We start from the raw sequence: 22,585 nt of genomic DNA on the forward strand, positions 1-22,585 counted from the left end.
CATCTAGAGACAAGTTTAAGTTAACTGGGAACAGGAAAACTCAGTGGAGAAAATGCCTCCATAATATTGGCCTGTACACCAGTCTATGTTGACATTCTCTTGATTCATGATATGGGTTGTGAGGAGACCCTGCCCATGCAGGGTGGTGCCACACTTGGAGAGGTGGCTCTGGATTAAAAAACAAAACAAATCAAAGCAAAAACATTCTAAGAAAGCCATAGCGATTAAGCCTGTAAGCATCATTCTTTTGTGATCTCTACTTGAGATCCTGCCTCAGTTTCCCTTGATGGACCTGTAAGGTAAATAAAACCCTTCCCTCCTCATGTTGATTTTCATCAGTGTTTTACTACAGCACTGGAATGAGCATTAGAATGCTATGGTTTTGAGTTGTCTTCTGTGTCACATTACAAAATCAGAGCAAAATAATTATTTTGCTCTGTGAACAAACAGGCAGACATGTCTGTACCTAGTTTGAGATTGTTAATTACAAGCAAAGTATTAATAATAAATTATCATTAAAAATAATTTGTATTTATTTTTATTATTTGATATATATGAGTGCTTTGACTTCAAGTGTGTCTGTGTACCACATGTTGGTGCTTGAATAGGAGATGAGCCTCCACGTAGGTGCTGAGAATCAAATCCAGCTATCAAGCACTGGGCAACCCTCCAGTCCATGCACCATCATTTTAATGTCTCTTTCAAACATCTATGATGATGATGGATCTATTACTGTTGGAGGGGACCAGCAGAAGAGAAGTGTATGCCTCCCTGAGAGCTTAACAATCTAGAGTTAAAAGAAACCCATAGAAATTGTCAACATTTGTATAATTAGATCTTGAAACAGGTGGGGTATAGCTACAGCTCAGCTGTACACACCATGTGAGGCTATTGCAGAAGATAGCCATTTCTTATTTTTTTCAATTTCTATTAGATATTTTCTTCATTTACATTTCAAATGCTATCCCTAAAGTCTCCTATACCCTCCCCCTGCCCTACTCCCCTACCAACCCACTCCCACTTCTTGGCCCTGGAGTTCCCCTGTACAGGGCCATATAAAATTTGCAAGACCAAGGGGCCTCTCTTCCCAATGATGGCCGACTAGGCCATCTTCTGATACATATGCAGCTAGAGACATGAGCTCTGGGGGTACTGGTTAGTTCATATTGTTTCACCTAAAAGGTGGCAGACCCCTTCAGCTCCTTGGGTACTTTCTCTAGCTCCTCTTTGGGGACCCTGTGCTCCATCCAATAGATGACTTTGAGCATCCACTTCTGTAATTTGCCAGGCACTGGCATAGCCTCAAAAGAGACAGCTATATCAGGGTCCTTTCAGCAAAATCTTCCTGGCATTTGCAATGGGGTCTGCCTTTGGTGGCTGATTATGAGATGGATCCCTGGGTGGGGTAGTCTCTGTATGGTTCTTTCATCTTAGCTCCAAACTTTGTCTCTGTAACTCCTTCCATGGGTATTTTGTTCCCTATTCTAAGGATAAATCAAGTATCTACACGTTGGTCTTTCTAAATAGCCATTTCTATTTCCCAACACCCACACCAAGCCCTCACAGGGGCCTCCAGCTGCAAGGGACCTAGTGCCCTCTTGTGGCATTGGCAGGTATCTTCACTATTGTGCACAACAACAAAAACAGCAAAATGGGATTCACAGGGAGGGACTTGCAGGGTGGGCTTGAGAAGACAGGAGGGAGTGGGGCCAAGACTGGAATGTTAAGTTAATAAATAAATTAATTAATGGAAAACAAGACAATTAAAGGGGAGGCATTCTATTCTGTTGAAGAAATCAACATTGAGTTAAATGTATCAGAGTTATATTGAAGCTGAATAGTAGTGTGGGAATAACTCAATTATTTCTATTAAGAAAGCTCAACTGAACTGATAATATATTTTTTTAGTTTTGTAAAAAATAAATTAAACACTGGAGAGGTGATTCAGACATTATTAGTACTGATCTTATAGAGGAGGTGGGTCAGGTCCAACTTTCTAACACCCACATGCAGCTCATACTCACCTGTAGCTACAGTTTCAGAGGATCTGACACCCTCTTGATCTCCAAGAGCTTCTGTAAACACATGGTGTAATACACGTACCCAGGTGCACATATAACCATAAAATGTGTATATTTTAAAAAGAAACAATTTAAATATTATTCATAATAATATTATTTCTCAACCTTCCTAATGCTGCAACACTTTAATACAATTGCTCAAGTTGTGGTGACTGCCAACCATAAAATTATTTCATTACTATTTTTTTTCCATTTTTTATTAGGTATTTAGCTCATTTACATTTCCAATGCTATACCAAAAGTCCCCCATACCCACCCACCACCACTCCCCTACCCACCCACTCCCCCTTTTTGGCCCTGGCGTTCCCCTGTACTGGGGCATACAAAGTTTGCTTGTCCAATGGGCCTCTCTTTCCAGTGATGGCCGACTAGGCCATCTTTTGATACATATGCAGTTAGAGTCAAGAGCTCCGGGGTACTGGTTAGTTCATAATGTCGTTCCATCATTACTATTTTATAACTGTATTTTCTACTCTTATGAATCATAATGTAAATATCTGATATCATGAACCACAAGCTGGGAAGTACTGACTTATATTATTTATTTTTAAAATATAGTATTTAAGCAAGACTGACCTATTCATTGTAACTTATAGCCAAAAACACCATAGTGAATAACAGTTAACATGTAAACTATGATGTTTCTAAGGTTTATTATTTGTATGTATATGTATATCTCTGTATGTACATGCACATAGGAACCTGTGGAGGCCAGAAAAGCATATCATATACCCTAGAGCTGGAGTTACAGGCAGTTGAGAGGCACACAGTGTATTGCTGAAGTTTGAACTCTGGTTCTGAAGAGCAAGAAATACTTTTAACCATTTAAGTTATCATTGCCCAACCCCAAGAGTGAGTCCTAGGTCTGATCCCTAGAACTTAGAAAATAATTTTTGAAATTCTTTTCCCAAAATTATTGATCCAAATCTTAACCTTGTGTATTCTAGACATTATCTTCCCGCTTCCCACTTTCTGCACAGTGATATTCATGTCTTTTAGAATCTTGCCATGAACTACCCACAGAAGTTCACGTGGATGTTAGCTGCTGAGAAAGACACCTAGTGAAGACATGTTACAAATATCAAAGCCACTACAACACATTCATTGAAGAAACATTCATGTTTTCAAACACGCTTAGTGTTTATTGAATGTGCTTGTAATATAAACATTGCAAAGTGGTGTGGGGAGATGTATAGGTGGGTGGGAGTGGGGCAAGGTGGAAGAACAGCCCTGGAAATAGCTACCACTACCATGGTGTGCAACTTGGGGCAGGGTATATGGGAGAAACATAACAGAGGATAAGCCTTTGTCACAGATCAATTCTTGCCGTGCCATACCAGATGAACACCCCTCTTGTTGCATTCCTCTTCAAACCAGGGATAATACAAAATATTCAGATTATTATTTTTCTTTTCTACATCTTGCAATAATGTCTGTGATTCCTCGGAAAACGCAGATTTGTCCAGTCTGGCACAAAAACAAACAATTCTGTTTACTAATGGAAAAATATTTACAAATCTGCATGTGTTTTTACCAGGTGCTTGCTGCTGCACACACGTTAAGATCAGAGGACTATTCGTGGAATATTATCCTCTCACTTCTCCTATGGGGATTTTTTTGTTGTCAGGCATGGTGGTAAGCCCCTTCTCTCATTGAGACATGTCACCATCCCAAGTTTTGTTGACAGTCATTTGTGTCTCTTTACAGCTATGACTACTTCTCTGTCATCAGTCCCCAGGGATAAAAAGAGAGGAATGTATTGAGAATGAAGAGACAGCATAATTCCCTGCAGGGTGAAGGGCCCCTCCAACATACACACACACACATGCACACACACACACACATACATACATACATACACACACACACACACACACACACACACACACACCCGTACACCTTCCACACCTCCTTCTTGTGGCTGTTTCACCCACTCACTGTTTATGTGCTTAATCATGTGTATTTCTTATTCATGCATTATAACTTAGTGTTGAGTTTTTTTACATTTATGAACACTGGTGTAATCAATGTCATAGTCACTGATCTCATAATTATTCATAGTAACTCTGTTCCTTCTTTATCTTTACTCACTTTCTGTGAGACATTTACAGCATATTCTACACCTTAGCTCAGCTGTCCTCACCGCCTGTTTCCCCAGTGCTGGTATCACTATGTTTACCTAAAAAACATTGTTTTCATTCATTTTCATGACCATCTCTTCTGTCCTTCCCCATGCCTAATCCTAAACCCTCATCCCCTCCCCATCCCCCCTCCCTCCATCTGCCTCTCAGGACTATTCTATTCCTCCTTCTAAGTGAGATTCAGGCTTCCTAGTTTGGGCCTTCCTTCTTGTTTTGCTACTTTGGGTCTGGAATTTAGCATGGTACCTGTATTTTAAGGTTAATATGAGGGGGTGGGTCATCTCCATGATGAGGCAGAGACTCAGAATAAGGGAGACAGCCAGGAATCAATGGGGGGGTGACCTTAGCTATTACTCACAACATTGGGGATATGGAACCTGAAGTGGCTAGTTCCTGTAGCCAGACAGGAACTCCAGACACCAAGTAGATAGAGACACTAACTCACCCACAAAACTTTCAACCCAAAATTGATCCTGTCTACAAGAAATGAAGCCACAGGAGTTGGAGCAGAGACTGAGGCAAAGGAATAACCAGCCCAACTTGAGACACATCCTTTGGACAAGTGCCAACCCTTAACACTATGAATGATGCTCTGTTATGCTTGCAGACAGGAGCATGCTCTTCTCTGAGAGGTTACACCTAGCAGCTGACTCAGACAAATAACAGACTCCCATAGCCACACATTGGTTGGAACTTGGGGATTCTTATGGAAGAATAGAAAGAAGGATGGCCTGCCCTGAAGGGGATAGGAAGTACTCAGGAAAACAGTTAACTAATCTTAAGCCTTAGCTCTCTCAGTGTCTGACCCAACAAGCAAAGAATATAAAGGACTGGACCTTATATTCCCTGCACTTATGTAGCAAATGTGCAGCTTCGTTTTCATGTGGGTCCTGGAGAACTCCAACAGGGTGTGTCCCCAAAAGCTGTTGTCTGTACGTGGAATATGTTCTAGCTGGGCTGCCTTATAGCTGGGCTGCCTTGTGTGGCCTCAATGGGAGAGGAAGTTCTAACCTTACAGAGACTTGAAATGCCAAATTTGGGGGGACAGGGGGTAATACGCAGGTGGCCCTCACATGCTCAGGGGAGAAGAGGAGGAGGAATGTGGAAGGAATGTAGGAGGTGTATCCAGGAGGGGGCAGTGAGCAGGATGTAAAGTGAATAAGTAAAAAAATGAAATTAAGGTGTCCCTGGTCCCTCTGAGATCAACTAGCAGACTGCTGAGGGTGAGCAAGTGGACTGAAGAAGCGAAACAGCTTCTGGGACAGGCAGAAGCAACATAGCTTCTGGGACAGGCTCTGTTTTGGGCCTTCATCTTCAGCCAGGAGGCAGGTCTGAATACCAGACTTCTATGTGCCTTCCCTGCAAGAAGAGAGCTTGCTTGAAGAGAGTACTCTGACAACTGAGACTCAGAAGAGAGCTGGAATCCCGGGACAGCTGACAGAGGCTAACAGAATCACAGGAGAAACAGGCTCCAGCCAGAGACAACTATAACAACTAATACCAGAGATTCCCAGATAACGAAAGGCAAATGTAAGAATCTCACCAACAGAAAGCAAGAACTCTCACCATCATCAGAACCCAGCACTCCCAACTCTGCCAGTCCTGGATACCCCAACACACCAGAAAAAAAACAAGAATAGGATTCAAAATGATATCTCATGATAAGGTAGAGGACCTTAAGAAGGGCATTAATAACTCACTTAAAGAAATAAGGAGAACACTGCTAAACAGTAGAAGAACTTAAAGAATCACAGGAAACACTGCTAAACAGATAGAAGTCCTTAAAGAGGAAACACAAAAATTCCTAAAGAATTACAGGAAAACACAACCAAACAGGTGATGGAATTGAACTAAACCATCCAAGACCTAAAAAGGAAAGTCGAAACATTAAAGAAAACCCAAAGTGAGACAACTCTGGAGATATAAACCCTAGGAAAGAAATCAGGAACCATAGATGAGAGCATCAGCAACAGAATACAAGAGATGGAAGAGAGAATCTCAGGTGGAGAAGACTCCATACAAAACATGGGCACAACAATCAAAGAAAATGCAAAATGCAAAAAGATCCTAACTCAAAACATCCAGGAAATACAGGACACAATCCTACAGATAATAGGGTAGATGAGAATGAATATTTTCAACTTAAAGGGCCAGCAAATATCTTCAACAAAATTATAGAAGAAAACTATCTAAACCTAAAGAAAGAGATGCCCATGTACATACAAGAAGCCTACAGAACTCCAAATAGACTGGACCACAAAAGAAATTCCTACCGACACATAATAATCAGAACAACAAATGCACTAAATGAAGATAGAATATTAAAAGCAGTAAGGGAAAAAGTTTAAGTAACATATAAATGCAGTCCTATTAGAATTACACAAGACTTCTCAGCAGAGACTATGAGAACCAGAAGATCCTAGACAGACCCTAAGAGAACACAATTGCCAGCCCAAGCTTCTATACCCAGCAAAACTCTCAATTACCATAGATGGAGGACCTAAAGTATTCCATGACAAAATCAAAGTCACACAATATCTTTCCATGAATCCAGTCTTTCAAAGGATAATAACCAGAAAACACCAACAAAAGGACGGAAACTACACCCTAGAAAAAGCAAGAAAGTAATCAACAAACCTAACGAAGAGAGAACAGAATCCCAACTTTAGCAACAAAATAACAGGAAGCAACAATTATTTTTCTTTAATTTCTGTTAACATCAATGGACTAAAATCCCCAATAAAAAGACATAGACTAATAAACTGGCTAAACAAACAGGACCCAACATTTTTCCCAATTTTTTATTAGGTATTTTCTTCATTTACATTTCAAATGCTATCCCGAAAATCCCACATACCCTGTGCTCCCTCCCCACTACCCTACCCACCTACTCCCATTTCTTGGCCCTGGTGTTCCCCTGTACAGGGGCAAATAAAGTTTGCAAGATCAAGGGGCCTCTCTTCCCAATGATGGCCAATTAGGCCATCTTCTGCTTCATATGCAGGTAGAGACACAAGCTCTGCGGGTACTGGTTAGTTTATATTGTTGTTCCACCTATAGGGTTACAGAACCCTTCAGCAACTTGTGTACTTTCTCTAGCTCCTCCATTGGGAGCCCTATGTTCCATCCTATAGGTGACTGTGAGCAACCTCTACTGTATTTGCCAGGCACTTGCATAGCCTCACTCGAGATAGCTATATCAGGGTCCTTCCAGGGAAATCTTCCTCCCATATGCAATAGTGACTGCATTTGGTGGCCAAATATGGGATGGATCCCTGGGTGCAAGAAAATCCAGAACACCATCAGATCCTACTAAAAATGCTATACTCAACAAAACTGGAAATCCTGGAAGAAATGGACAAATTTCTACACAGATACCAGGTACCAAAGTTAAATCTGGATCAGATTAATGACCTAAACAGTCCCAATCCCCTAAGGAAATAGAAACAGTCATGAATAGTCTCCCAACAAAAAAAAAAGCCCAAGACCAGATGGGTCTAGTGAAGAGTTTTATTAGACCTTCAAAGAAGACTTAATTCCAGAGTTTCTCAAGATATTCTACAAAACAGAAACAGAAGGTACTCTACCCAATTCATTCTATGAAGCCACATTTACTCTGATACCTAAAACACATAAAGACCCAATAAAGATAGAGAACTTCAGACCAATTTCCCTTATGAATATCGATGCAAAAATACTCAATAAAATTCTACCCACTTTCTCCCTACCTATTACACATTGTACTTGAAGTCCTAGCCAGAGCAATTCGACAACAAAAGGAGATCAAGGGGATACAAATTGGAAAGGAAGAAGTCAAAATATCACTTTTTGCAGAGGATATGATAGTATATATAAGTGACCCTAAAAATTCCACCAGAGAACTCCTAAACCTGATAAACACCTTCAATGAAGTGGCTGGATATAAAATTAACTCAAAGAAGTCAATGGCCTTTCTCTACACAAAGAATAAACAGGCTGAGAAAGAAATTAGGGATACAACGCCCATCTCAATAGTAACAAATAATATAAAATACCTTGGTGTGACTCTAACTAAGGACGTGAAAGATGTATATGAAAGCATTTCAAAGAGGAAAACTCATAGCTCTGAATGCCTCCAAAAAGAAAGTAAAGAGAGCACACACAAGCAGCTTGACCATACACCTAGAATCTCCAGAACAAAAGGAAAAAAATTCACCAAAGAGGAGTAGATAGCAGGAAATAATCAAACTCAGGGGTGAAATCAATCAAGTGCATATAAGAAGAACTATTCAAAGAATCAACCAAATGAGGAGCTGGTTCTTGGGAAAATCAACAAGATAGATAAACCTTTAGCCAGACTCACTAGAGGGCACAGGGACAGCATCCTAATTAACAAAATCATAAATGAAAAGGAGGCTAACAACAGACCCTGAAGAAATCCAAAACACCATCAGATCCTTCTACAAAAGGCTATAGTCAACAAAACTGGAAAACCTGGATGAAATGGACAAATTTCTAGACAGATACCAGGTGCTAAAGTTAAATCAGGATCAGGTTAATGATCTAAACATTCCAATATTCCCTAAAGAAATAGAAGCAGTCATTAATAGTCTCCCAACCAAAAAAAAAAAAAGCCCAGGACCAGATGGGTTTAGTGCAGAGTTCTATCAGACCGTCAATGAAGATCTAATTCCAGTTCTTCACAAACTATTCCACAAAATAGAAGCAGAAGGTGCTCTGCCCAATTCATTCTATGAAGCCACAATTACTCTCATACCTAAACCACAGAAAGACCCAACAAAGATAGAGAACTTCAGAACAATTTGCCTTATGAATATCTAGAACAAAAGATATTGATGCAAAAATAGTCAATAAAATTCCCGCTAACCGAATCCAAGAACATATCAAAACAATCATCCATCCTGACCAAGTAGGTTTCATTCCAGGGATGCAGGGATGGTTTAATATACGAAAATCCATCAACGTAATCCACTATATAAACAAAGTCAAAGACAAAAACTACATGATCATCTCGTTAGATGTGGAGAAAGCATTTGAAAAATCCAACACCCATTCATGATAAAAGTCTTGGAAAGATCAGGAATTCAAGGCCCATACCTAAACATGATAAAAGCAATCTACAGCAAACCAGTAGCCAACATCAAAATAAATGGCGAGAAGCTGGAAACAAATCCACTAAAATCAGGGACTAGATAAGGCTGCCCACTTTCTCCCTACCTATTCAACGTTGTCCTTGAAGTCCTAGCCAGAGCAATTCGAAAACAAAAGGAGATAAAGGAATACAAATTGGAAATGAAGAATTCAAAATATCACTTTTTGAGGATCATATGATAGTATATATAAGTGACCCTAAAAATTCCACCTGAGAACTCCTAAACCTGTTAAAGAGCTTCAACGAAGTAGCTGGATATAAAACTAACTCAAACAAGTCAATGGCCTTTCACTACACAAAGGATAAATAGGCTGAGAAAAAAATTAGGGAAACAACACCCTTCTCAATAGTCACAAATAATATAAAATACCTTGGCATGACTCTAACTAAGGAAGTGAAAGATCTGTATGATATGAACTTCAAGTCTCTGAAGAAAGAAATTAAAGAAGATCTCAGAAGATGGAAAGATCTCCCATGTTCATGGATTGGCAGGATCAATATAGTAAAAAATGGCTATCTTGCCAAAAGCAATCTACAGATTCAATGCAATCCCCATCAAAATTCCAACTCAATTTTTCAACGAATTAGAAAGGGCAATCTGCATATTCATCTGGAATAACAAAAAACCTAGGAAAGCAAAAACTCTACTCAAGGATAAAGGAACCTCTGGTGGAATCACCATGCCTGACCTAAAGCTGTACTACAGAGCAATTGTGGTAAAAACTGCATTGAACTGGTATAGCGACAGAGAAGTAGACCAATGGAATAGAATTGAAGACCCAGAAATGAACCCACACACCTATGGTCACTTGATCTTTTACAAGGGAGCCTAAACCATCCAGTGGAAAAAGGACAACAAATGGTGCTGGCACAACTGGTGGTTATCATGTAGAAGAATGCTAATTCATCCATTCCTATATCCTTGTACTAAGGTCAAATCTAAGTGGATTAAGGAACTCCACATAAAACCAGAGACAGTGAAACTAATAGAGGAGAAAGTGGGGAAAAGCCTTGAAGACATGGGCACAGGGGAAAATTTCCTGAATAGAACAGCAATGGCTTGTGCTGTAAGACTGAGAATCAACAAATGGGACCTGATAAAATTGCAAAGTTTCTGTAAGGCACAAGATACCGTCAATAAGACAAAAAGTCCACCAACAGATTGGAAAAGGATTTTTACCTATCCTAAATCAGATAGGGGACTAATATCCAATATATATGAAGAACTTAAAAAGATGGACTCCAAAAAATCAAATAACCCTATTCAAAAATGGGGTGCAGAGCTTAACAAAGAATTCACAACCGAGGAATAACGAATGTCTGAGAATCACCTGAAAAAATGTTCAGCATCCTTAATCATCAGGGAAATTCAAATCAAAACAACCCTAAGATTCTAGTAGTCAGAATGCCTAAGAGCAAAAATTCAGGTGAGAGCAGATGCTGGCGAGGATGTGGAGAAAGAGGAACACTCCTTCATTGTTGGTGGGATTGCAAGCTTGCACAACCACTCTGGAAATCAGTCTGGCAGGTCCTCAGAAAATTGGACATAGTACTACTGGAGCATCCCTCAATACCACTCCTGGGCATATATCCAGAAGATGTTCCAACCGTTAAGAAGGACACATGCTCTACTATGTTCATAGAAGCCTTATTTATAATAGCCAGAAGCCGGAAAGAACCCAGATGCCCCTCAACAGAGGAATGGAAACAGAAAATGTGGTACATTTACACAATGGAGTAGTACTCACCTATTAAAAAGAATGAATTTATGAAATTCCTATGCAAATGGATGGACCTGGAGGGCATCATCCTGAGTGAGGTAACCCAATCACAAAAGAACTCACATGATATGTACTCACTGATAAGTGAATATTAGCCCAGAAACTTAGACTACCCAAGATATAAGATACAATTTGCTAAACACATGAAACTCAAGAAGAAAGAAGGCCAAAGTGTGGACACTTTGCCCCTTTTTATTATTGGGAACAAAACACCCACAGAAGGAGTTACAGAGACAAATTTTGGAGCTGAGACGAAAGGTTGGACCATCTAGGGACTGCCATATCCGGGGATCCATCCCGTAATCAGCCTCCATACGCTGACACCATTGCATACACTAGCAAGATTTTGCTGAAAGGACCCTGATATAGCTGTCTCTTGTGAGACTATGCCACGGTCTAGCAAACACAGAAGTGGATACTCACAGTTAGCTACTGGATGGATCACAGGGCCCCCAATGGAGGAGCTAGAGAAAGTACCCAAGGAGCTAAAGGAATCTGCAAACCTATAGGTGGAACAACAATATGAACTATCCAGTACCCCCGGTGCTTCTGTCTCTAGCTGCATATGTATTAGAAGATGGTACAGTCAGCCATCATTGGAAAGAGAGGCCCATTGGTCTTGCAAACTTTATGTGCCTCAGTATAGGGGAAAGCCAGGGCCAAGAAGTGGGAGTGGGTGGGTAGGGTAGTGGGGTGGGTGGGTATGGGGCACTTTTGGGATAGCTTGGAAAAGTAAATGAAGAAAATACCTAATTAAAAAAAAATTAAAAAAATATTTCAGTTCTAGTTCCATTAAGGGAAACAGTACTGGATTCCCTCCTAGTACCCATCTGCCCACAGAAAATATAAACAGTGACATTTATGAGTTCTAGCTTGTGGATAGGGTCTGTAGCCTAAGAAGAAAGTAGTTGGTCTCTCCTATAACATTTTTTTCTATGTTTTTTTTTCTTCAAACTTTTTTTTTCTTTTTATAATTCTGTCTTTATCTCCCTCCTGGTTTGCCCTCTGACTATTCTTCATCTCATGTCTTGTCCCCCTTCTCTAAAAGGATGTCTCCACCTCTACCCTCCCCACTCTCTTGGGCCTCAAGTCTCTCCAGGGTTAGGGGCATCTTCTTTCACTTAGTCCAGATTACACAGTACTCTGCTGTATATACATATTGGGTGCCTCACATCAGCTGGTATATACTGCCGGGTTGGTGGCTCAGTGTCTGAGTCATCTCTGTGGTCCAGGTTAGTTGAGACTGCTGGTCTTCCTATAGGGTTGCCCTCCTCCTCAGCTTCTTCCAGCTTTAATCAATGGATAGATCTCATCAAGCCCATAATTGCTGAACATGTCAGGGTTCACAGAAGGATGGTATTGCTGAGTCCTTTTCTCCTGCAGTACTGTATGTGGCACCTTTTAAGAATGATTTCCACTGGACTTTTCAACCTGTTTCTATACCACCTATGGACAGATGGGCGGCATACAAATCTTCAAAGTAAGTGCCAGTTTGATTTCTTCATGTTCTGTGTGTTTAGTATGTGCTGTCTTCAGCCACCAAGTTTTGGAGAATTACCAGCACCAGGGTAATAGCCTGTGAGTTTTGGTTGTGGCTTAGATAGTGCTTTGGGAGTTAATTGGCAAGCAACTAGAAAAAGAAATCACCTAAACCTGAAAGAGAAGTTTACACACTTCTGTAAGGCAAAGGACACTGTCAGTAGGACAAAAAGGCCACCAACAGATTGGGAAAAGATCTTTACCAATCCTACATCTAATAGAGGGCTAATATCCAATATATACAAAGAACTGAAGAAGTTAGACTACAGAAAATCAAATAACCCTATTAAAAATTGGATACAAGGCTAAACAAAGAATTTTCAACTGAGGAATATCAAATGGATGAGAAGCACCTAAAGAAATGTTCAACATCCTTAGTCATCAGGGAAATGCAAATCAAAACAGCCCTGAGATTCCACTTCACATCGTTCAGAAAGGCTAAAATAAAAAACTCAGGTGATAGCAGATGCTGTCAAGGATGCGGAGAAAGGGGAACACTCCCTCATTGCTGGTGGGATTACAAGCTGATACAACCACTCTGGAAATCAGTTTGGCAGTTCCTCAGAAAACTGGATAGTACTACCTGAGGACCCAGCAATACCACTCCTGTGCATATACCCAGAGGATGCTCAAACTTGTAATAAGGACACATGCTCCACTATTTTTAAAGCACCCTTTTATAAAAGCCTGGAGCTCGAAAGAACCCAGATGTCCCTCAACAGAGATATGGATACAGTAAATGTGGTACATTTACACAATGGAGTACTACTCAGGTAGTAAAAAGGATGAATTAATGAAATTCTTAGGCAAATGGATAGAACTAGAAAATATCCTCAGTGAGATTACTCCATTTCAAAAGAACACAAGTGTTATGTACTCACTGATAAGTGGATACTAGCCTAAAAGCTCCAAATAACCAACATACAATTCACATACCACAGGAATCTCAAGAAGAAGGAAGACCAAAGTGTGGGTGCTTCAGTCTTTCTTAGAAGGAGAATAAAATACTCACAGGAGCAAATATGAAGATAGAGTAGAGCAGAGGCTGAAGGAAAGGCCATCCAGAGTCTGACCCATATGAGGATTCATCCCGTATACAGTTAGTTACCAAACCCAGACCCTATTGTGGATGCCAAGAAGTGCATGCTGAAAGGAGCCTGATATGGCTGTCTCCTGAGAGACCCTGCCAGAGCCTTGCAAATACAAAGATGGATGCTTACAACCATCCATTGGACTAAACACAGGGTCCTCAAAAGGGAAGTTAGAGAAAGGACCAAAGGAGTTGAAGGGGATTGCAACCCCACAGTGAGAATAACATCAACCAACTGGTCCCCCAAGGGCTCCCAGGGACTAACCCATCAACAAAGGAGTATACAAAGCTCCAGGTACATAAGTTGCAGAGGATGTCCTTGTCATGCATCAGTGAGAGGAGTAGTTCTTGGTCCTATGAAATCTCGATAGATGCTTCAGTGTAGGGAAACTGAGGTCTGAGGGGTCGAAGTGGGTGGGTAGGTGGAGGAACATCCTCATAAAAGCAGGGGGAGGGAGGATGGGATAGAGGGTTTCCGGGGGGGGACCATGAAAGGGTATAACATGTACAATATAGATAAAGAAAATATCCAAAATAATTACTCATACCCAAATAAAAAGAAATTACAAAAAAATAAAAATCAAAGAAGCTTACATTATTTATCATGAGATGTCTACGTGGGGGACTGTCCAACTAGTATAGTGCTGATTTATTAAAACTCCTTTGAAATATGCAAGTGAATGTATTACAGGAAGCCCCAATAGAAGCAAGTGTCTGTATAGTTTTTCTAAAGACACTTAGTCGGAGTTATTCTTCTCCATAATTCTTGGTCTACTTTCTCTCTTACACACACCGAAATCTAACTCTTCATGTTCCATTATAGCCTTTCATCCTTTATAAGACTGTATTCTACCTCCTCATTTTCCATCATGCCATGACTCTTACAAATTCCTGAATTTGAAGGTTATTTCAATATAATTATTTATTAGGCTAATAAATGATATGTAATTGTCAATTAGCCAATATAAATTTCACAGTTGAAATTATGGATATGTGCTTGTCCTAGACAACCATAAGGTATTTAAGCAATTAATGACCAGTTATTCTTTCTTTTTGTCCTATTTCCACATATATCCCTTTTGAGTACTGGTAATTTCATTTGAAAAATAAAGTGCAATGATATCTTATTTCTCACACTTTTAAGTATATGTCCTTTGGGTCTGAGACAATATTGTTGCAGGTTTGAATATCAATAAATGTTTAGAACATACAATACTTAGATTTATAATCAGAATTTTTACTTTTCATCACTGAAAATCAAAACTAAATCCCTAGTTTTTTATTATACCTAGAGCAGACATGAGTTGGAGCTATCTATTTCTTAATGATTACTCAATCCATATCTTTGCATGTATATCTAGGATTACTTAACTACAAATGAGATTCTCTAGATACTATCAATGTATATTAGACCTGTGATAAGAATTCATGAATATATCAGAAAACAAGTCATGATCTACCTGAAAACAAGTGGATATGGGAATAACCCCAGGATTCAGGTGGGAAAGACCAGCTTCAGTTAATAAATTCATCATTTATAAATGTCCTGGGTCCAACATGGGAAAAGTTGTAATGAAGCAACTTCCTGGAAAATTACAGAATCTAAATGACACATTGCCAGTTTTCTGGGAGGACTTGGTGTCAGAATAATTTTGCAAGAGTAAAATAGTAGGGAGGAAAGTACTCTATAGAAACTCATATAATGAGTCCCTTGTTCTACCCTGGAGTGCCCTAATTCACATCTGACCAAGAGATCAATTCAGAACTTAGATTATCCCAAAGGAAACATGAAAACCCTTCCCTAACTTCTGCCCAGGTACTCATTAACATCTAACAAACTCCTAGACATGATCAGTAAGCATCAGAAAGGAATGGAGATTTGCTCTGGGGATAAATGATTTTCCCTCATTGGAGGTATCCCAAAGACACCATGCAGACAAATGTGCCTACGCCCCAGATGACTGAATAATAAACTCTCTGAAGGATGTCATGTCCCAGTGCCCTATTATTTTATGAGCCTGGAAACTAGGACTTTGTTGTGTTATATTTACAGCATCGCATGGAGAATAAGAAACCATTCTGAATTTCATTACATTCTTTCTCAGGCAAAGAGTGACACAGAGAAGTTCCTCAATTTAGGCACTAGGAAATATGCTTCTATAGGAGCTGTGCTCTGTAGCTGGCCTTCAGATGAGCATCTTCATCCTGACTGAGTCTCAGAAGGTGGGATTCTTCCAACCATAGACTTCTACTTAAAATTCTTTCCTCTTTTCTTCAGTGAAAATTGTCTTCTGAAGCCAACATGAAACATTATTTCTTTCTGAAGTCTGCAGGTTAACTTGAATAGGTTAATATTTTGCTTTCATGTCAAAGAAATGTCTGTGTCCTAGATTAGTACTCAGGAGAAAACAGCATTTCGTGTAACATATGCATGTGAGATAATGAATTATACCTGGTGGATGGAGGCCCTCCTGCTCCTATAGAAAACATATAAATAAGTAAAGTGCAGACTAAGCATCAGCTTGCAAAGGGTATTGGGATTATATTATATTGTATTGTATTATATTATATTACTGCAAAGGGATTGTGTTAATAATTTTGGAGGGAATCTGCAGATGATGCAGGTAAGATTCTGGCACCTCACATTTTAGAACAAAAACTATGATCAGTAAAATTATGAATAAATGGAACTTGTTAGCAAGTGGTTTTTTTTCATATGGAGGACACATATGTAAGCCTATGTTCATCTGTGTGATTACAACACAGGTGGCTTTATCAGAAATATTTGGTGTTTTTTTAAAATTTTTTAGGATGAGTAGTATAAAATTTTCTCAAAAGACAACAACTCAATTTTCTACAACTGAATTCGGTTACACAACTTCATTGTTGTGTGCAATATTATATTATCCCATACATAATATTTTTAATATGTTACTATAACATAAGGAAATTCAGTTAATTATTTTTATGTTGCATTTATATATTCTTTTATTTGTTATTGATTTAGTTACATCCCAATTGAAGCCTCTCCTTCCTCCTAATTGTATGGAATTCTGATGATGGAATCACAGACTCATAGTAGACTCTTTACTGTCTGTATTCATATGCAAAGACCTTGGTGTGTTAAAATGTGTGTTATTGTGCTCTTGACCTACTGGACCAATAAAGATATAGTTGCAATACAAAATTTACATTGAGGCAGGAGTAATAAAATCAGGATAAAATTTTATTTGAGTTATTATACACGCATTGTTTTTATGTCAATTTGCCTGTAATGTGATAGAATAGTGTCTCACTTATCAAGTGAAGAAATTGTGTCAAATCAATTGGTAAGTGTGGACAATGAAACAGAGACTCGAGGAGAGTAGTGTCCTACCTAATCATCACTGTAGGATTGGGAAAAGCCCTCTCCATGTCTGCTCATGGTAAATCCCTGAAAACCACTGAGGAAGTGGCTCTTCAACTCCTCTTGCTTTGCCAGTTTGGGGTTGGGACCGTAGCCAATGTCTTTCTGTTTGTCCATAATTTCTCTCCAGTCTTGACTGGTTCTAAACAGAGGCCCAGACAGGTAATTTTAATCCACATGGCTGTGGCCAATGCCTTGACTCTATTCCTCACTATATTTCCAAACAACATGAGTGCTTTTGCTCCCAAAACTCCTCCAACTGAACTCAAATGTAAATTGGAATTCTTCAGTCACATGGTGGCAAGAAGCACAAACTTGTGTTCCACCTGTGTCCTGAGTATCCATCAGTTTGTCACTCTTGTTCCTGTTAATAGAGGTAAAGGTAAACTTATACTCAGAGCAAGTATCCCAAATTTGTGGAATTATTCTTGCTACAATTGTTGGTTTTACAGTGTCTTAAGTAACATCCACATTCCAATTAAGGTCACTGGTCCACAGATAACAGACAATAACACTGACTCTAAAAGCAAATTGTTCTGTTCCACTTCTGGATTCATTGTAGGCATGGTCTTCTTGCAGTTTGCCTATGATGCCACATTCATGATCATCATGGTCTGGACCAGTGTCTCCATGGTACTTCTCCTCCATAGACATCGCCAGCGAATGCAGCACATCCTCACTCCCAATCAGAACCCCAGAGGCCAAGCTGAGACCAGAGCAACTCGTACTATCCTGATGCTGGTGGTCACATTTGTTAGCTTTTATCTTCTAAATTTTATTTGTATCATCTTTCATGCCTTTTCTATACATTCTCATCTCTTCATAAGGCTTGTCAGTGTGGTTCTGGCTGCAGTCTTCCCCAGTATCTGCCCCTTACTGTTGATCTTCAGAGATCCTAAAGATCCTTGTTCTGTGCTCTTCAAATGTTGAAAATAAGAGCCCATAAAACTGCCAAATACAGAAGACACCTTCACTAATACCATTAAGTACTTTATTCCATAAATATATTTTCAACATTTTGTATGAACACAGTATGGTGCTCACTGCTGTAATTTTAAAAGAATAAGACTATACTCATTTGTTGATGTGAAATGATTTCTGGTTGGAATCTTACTGACATGGTAAGTGAGTTATTCACCATTCTCTGTTTTCCTGTATATAACTGCATTATGCTGCAGGCTGGACTGATACTGATGCAACCAATTTTCACTAAACAGTTTAATGTGTTAAATGGTCCTGATCAAATAGATACTCTCGCTCCGTCTTAGTTGATACTTCAAACTTCAGACAAGAACAGAATCCCTCTCTCTATTTCTCTATCTGAACAAACGAGGATGCATCGCTCTAATTAAATATTTTCAAGGATGAACATTTTATATATAGTAAATATATTGCATGTTATTCCACTTTAGTTAGGAGATATATGCTTTGCTACCTTGGGCCATACTGAGGTGAGAGTCAAGCACTGAACATCATAACTTTGTGCTCTCTAGAGCAGTCTAATCTGCTGATCACATCGAGAGTAAATAGGAAAAGCTACAGAAACAGCTCCCGCTCAGAAGCCTTAAGAGATTTAAAGTCTCAGGACCAGGGAGGAATCCAGGATCCACACTGGAGATCTTCTCCTGAAAGACCTTGGTAAAGACTTCACTCTGAGCCATGGTGAAATTGTTTTTCCAATCATCACAAACACCTACCAATCAGACAGGAGACAAGATATATCAGAACAATGAGGAGGCAAAGTTGTCACTCCATCTGTCAGTGGCTTTCTCAATCGCAAAATTATTTTCTCAGAAGATTAAAATCAAGCATCTAATATTTTCAGCTACCCGAGAATGACCAAGGCAAGAAAGACCACAAGATAAATATCTGGATTGGTTATAGCTGTCAGTGTGATGAAACTTATAATCTGACTTGTGGTACTTACTTCTGTGAACAAAGAATATTTTAGCATTCATTTTTTTTGTTCATGTGTATTGGGTATGTATGTATTTGTGGGGATTCCCTCCTCTTAAGGAGAATAGGTGTTATACCTCTAGAGCTGGAGTTACAAACTGATGTAAGCCTACAAATATAGTTTCTCAGAATCAAGCTCTGATCCAATGTAAATGACCATGGGTTCCAACCTGCTGAGCCATCTCTTGAGGCCCACACTGAAAAATTTATCCAACACACTTAACTCTTCACTTTCAATTTGGGGGAGTAGGAAATCATAAATATCAGCTATATTGAAAGAGATTGAAATAATGGAATAGGAAACAACAGTATGTATGTTCTATATTGAGGATAGATTCACACTGAGTTATGAAATTAATACTGAGACTTTTCATGTACATTTTCACAGACTTCTACCAACAATAAAAATGACAATCCCACAGCACCAAGTCTTGATCTTAACACTGGCCATAATAAGAATCAGCAAGACAGCTCAGCAGCTAAAGCACTCACAACTTAGAAATGATTATCCCAGGTCCTACATAGTGGAGAGAACAAACTCCTACAATTGTACTCTGCCTTCCTCAAATCTGTGCTTGAACATGTCCACACACTGAAAAGAAAAAAAGTGTATTTTCTAAGTTCACTTTAATCAGTTCAGTGTATCCTATAACACTGATCTCTGCCTGTTAATCTGTGTATACCCTTATCTCTAAGCATTATTTTGGTGTACTGCATTGGATTGGATTGGATTGCATATTGTATTGCTAAGACGTTTCATGTATTCATATTTTTCCTGATCTTAAATTTTGTTCTAAAATGTCAGGTGCCAGAGCCTTAGCTGTGTCACCTGCAGCTTCCCTCCAAAGTTACTAACACAATCACTGTTACACCCTTTGCAAGCTGATGCTTAGTCTGCATTTTACTTGTTTATATGTTTTCTGTAGGAACATGAGGGCCTCCATCCACCAGATAAAATTCAACATCTCACATACATGTTACACTGACTGCTGTTTTCTCCTGAGTACTAATCTAGGACAGAGACATTTCTTTGAGACAAAAGCAAAATATTAAGCTATATAAGGTTACCTGCAGACTTCAGAAAGGAATAAGGTTTCATGTTGACTTCAGAAGACAATTTTCACTGAAGATTCTGAGCCTCAGGCAGGATGAATATTGTCAACTGAAGGCCAGCTGCAGAGCACAGCTCCTATAGAAGCATATTTCCTAGTGCCTGGATTGAGGAACTTCTCTGTGTCACTCTTTGCCTGAGAAAGAATGCAATGAAAATTGGAATGGTTTCTTATTCTCCATGCAATGCTGTGAAGGTAACCCAACAAAGTCCAAGTTTCCAGTCTCATAAAATAATAGGGCAGCGGGACATGACATCCTTCAGAGAGTTTATTATTGTATCATCTGTGGCATCCGCACATTTGTCTGCATGGTGTCTTTGGGATACCTCCAATGAAGGAAAATTATTTATCCCCAGAGCAAATCTCCATTCCTTTCTGATGCTTACTGATTATGTCTAGGAGTTTGTTAGATGTTAATGAGGACCTGGGCAGAAGTTAGGGAAGGGTTTTCATGTTTCCTTTGGGAGAATCTAAGTTCTGAATTGAGTTTGTCATCAGATGTGAATTGTGGCGCTCCAGGGTAGAACAAGGGACTCATTATGTGAGTTTCTACAGAGTACTTTCCTCCCTACTATTTTACTTCTGCAAAATTATTCTGACACCAAGTCCTCTCAGAAAACTGGCTATGTATCAGTCAGATTCTGTAATTTCCCAGGAAGTTGCTTCATTACAACTTTTCCCATGTTTGACCAAGGACATTTATAAAAGTCAAATTTATTAAGTGAAGCTGGTCTCTCTCACCTGAATCCTGGGGTTATTCCCATATCCACTTGTTTTCAGGTAGATCATGCCTTGTGTTCAGATATACTCATGAATCCTTATCACAGGTCTAATATACTTTGGTAGTATCTAGAGAATTTCATTTGTAATTAAGTAATCCTGGACATACAAGCAAAGATATGGATTGAGCAATCATTAAGAAATAGATAGCTCCAACTCATTTCTGCTCTAGGTATAATAAAAAACTAGGGACTTAGTTTTGATTTTCAATGATGAAAAGTAAAAATTCAGGTTATAAATCTAAGAATTGTATGTTCCAAAACTTTATTGATATTTAAGCCTGCAACAATATTGTCTCAGGCACAATGAACTTATACTTTCATGTGTGAGAATTAAGATATCATTGTACAATATTTTTACAAATGCAAATACCAGCATTTAGAATGGAATATATGTGGAAATAGGACAAAATTAAAGAATAACTTATCATTAATTGCTCAGATACCTTATGTTTGTCTAGAACAAGCACATATCCATGATTTCATCTGTAAAATTTATATTGGCTAATTGACATTTAAATATGGCTTATTAGCCTAATACATAATTATATTAGAATAACCTTCCTAGTCAGGAATTTGTTAGAGTCATGGCATGTTGAAAAAAATGAGGAGGTAAAATACAGTCTTCTAAAGAATGAAAAGGTGATAATGGAAGATGAAGAGTTAGATTTGGGTGTGTGCAGGAGGAAAAGTAGAGGAGGAAATATGGAGAGGAATAGCTAACACTAAGTTTTTTTTTTTTGCAAATATGTATAGAAACATTGTACTGTGGGGCTTCCTGTAATACTTCACACGCATAGTTCAAAAGAGTTTTAAAAACCAGCACTATATTAGTTGGACAGTTTCCCACATAGATGTCTGACGTTGGATAATGTAAAGTTCTTTTCTTTTCTTTTTCGTAATTTCTTTTTTTCAGGTATTAATAAGTTCTTATTGGATATTTTCTTCATTTTCCTTTCAAATATTATCCCTCCTGGAAACCCTCTATAGCATCCCCTATCCCCCTACTTATATGAGGGTGTTCCTCCACACACAAACCCACTACCACCTCTCTGTCCTCAGTTCCTTCCCCTACACTGGGGCATCTCTTGAGTCTTCATAGGACCAAGAACCACTCCTCCCACTGATGCATGACAAGGACATCCTCTGCAACTTCTGCTGTTGGAGCTTTGTGTACTCCTTAGATGATGGCTTAGTCCCTGGGTGTTCTTGGGGGACTAGTTGATTGATATTGTTCTTCCTGTGGGGTTGAAATCCCCTTCAACTCCTTTGGTCCTTTCTCTAACTCCTCTGTTGTGGACCCCACTCTCATTCCAGTGATTGGTTTTGAGCATCTGTCTCTGTATTTGTAAGGCTCTGGCAAGTCACTTAGGAGACAGCCATACCAGCCTCTTTCTCGATGCACTTCTTGGCATCCACAAAGGTGTCTGGGTTTGGTAAGTTATATGGGATGAATCCCCAGGTGGGACAGTCTCTGGATGGCCTTTCCTTCAGTCTCTGCTCTACTCTCTATCTACATATTTGCTCCTGTGAATATTTTGTTCTCCT

The 22,585-nt window shown here is 39.2% G+C and overlaps 1 protein-coding gene across 1 annotated transcript; it reads left to right on the forward strand.

Moving 5' to 3' along the window:
- The first annotated feature begins 17,196 nt into the window (after window positions 1-17,196).
- Window positions 17,197-18,120, forward strand: Vmn1r160 (vomeronasal 1 receptor 160). Its single transcript, NM_001166724.1, has one exon. It carries the CDS (start codon window positions 17,197-17,199, stop codon window positions 18,118-18,120), a length of 924 nt encoding a protein of 307 aa, NP_001160196.1.
- Window positions 18,121-22,585: the final 4,465 nt, after the last annotated feature.

The sequence above is a fragment of the Mus musculus genome, chromosome 7 (genome assembly GCF_000001635.26).
Source record: "Mus musculus strain C57BL/6J chromosome 7, GRCm38.p6 C57BL/6J".
Lineage (NCBI taxonomy): Eukaryota > Metazoa > Chordata > Mammalia > Rodentia > Muridae > Mus > Mus musculus.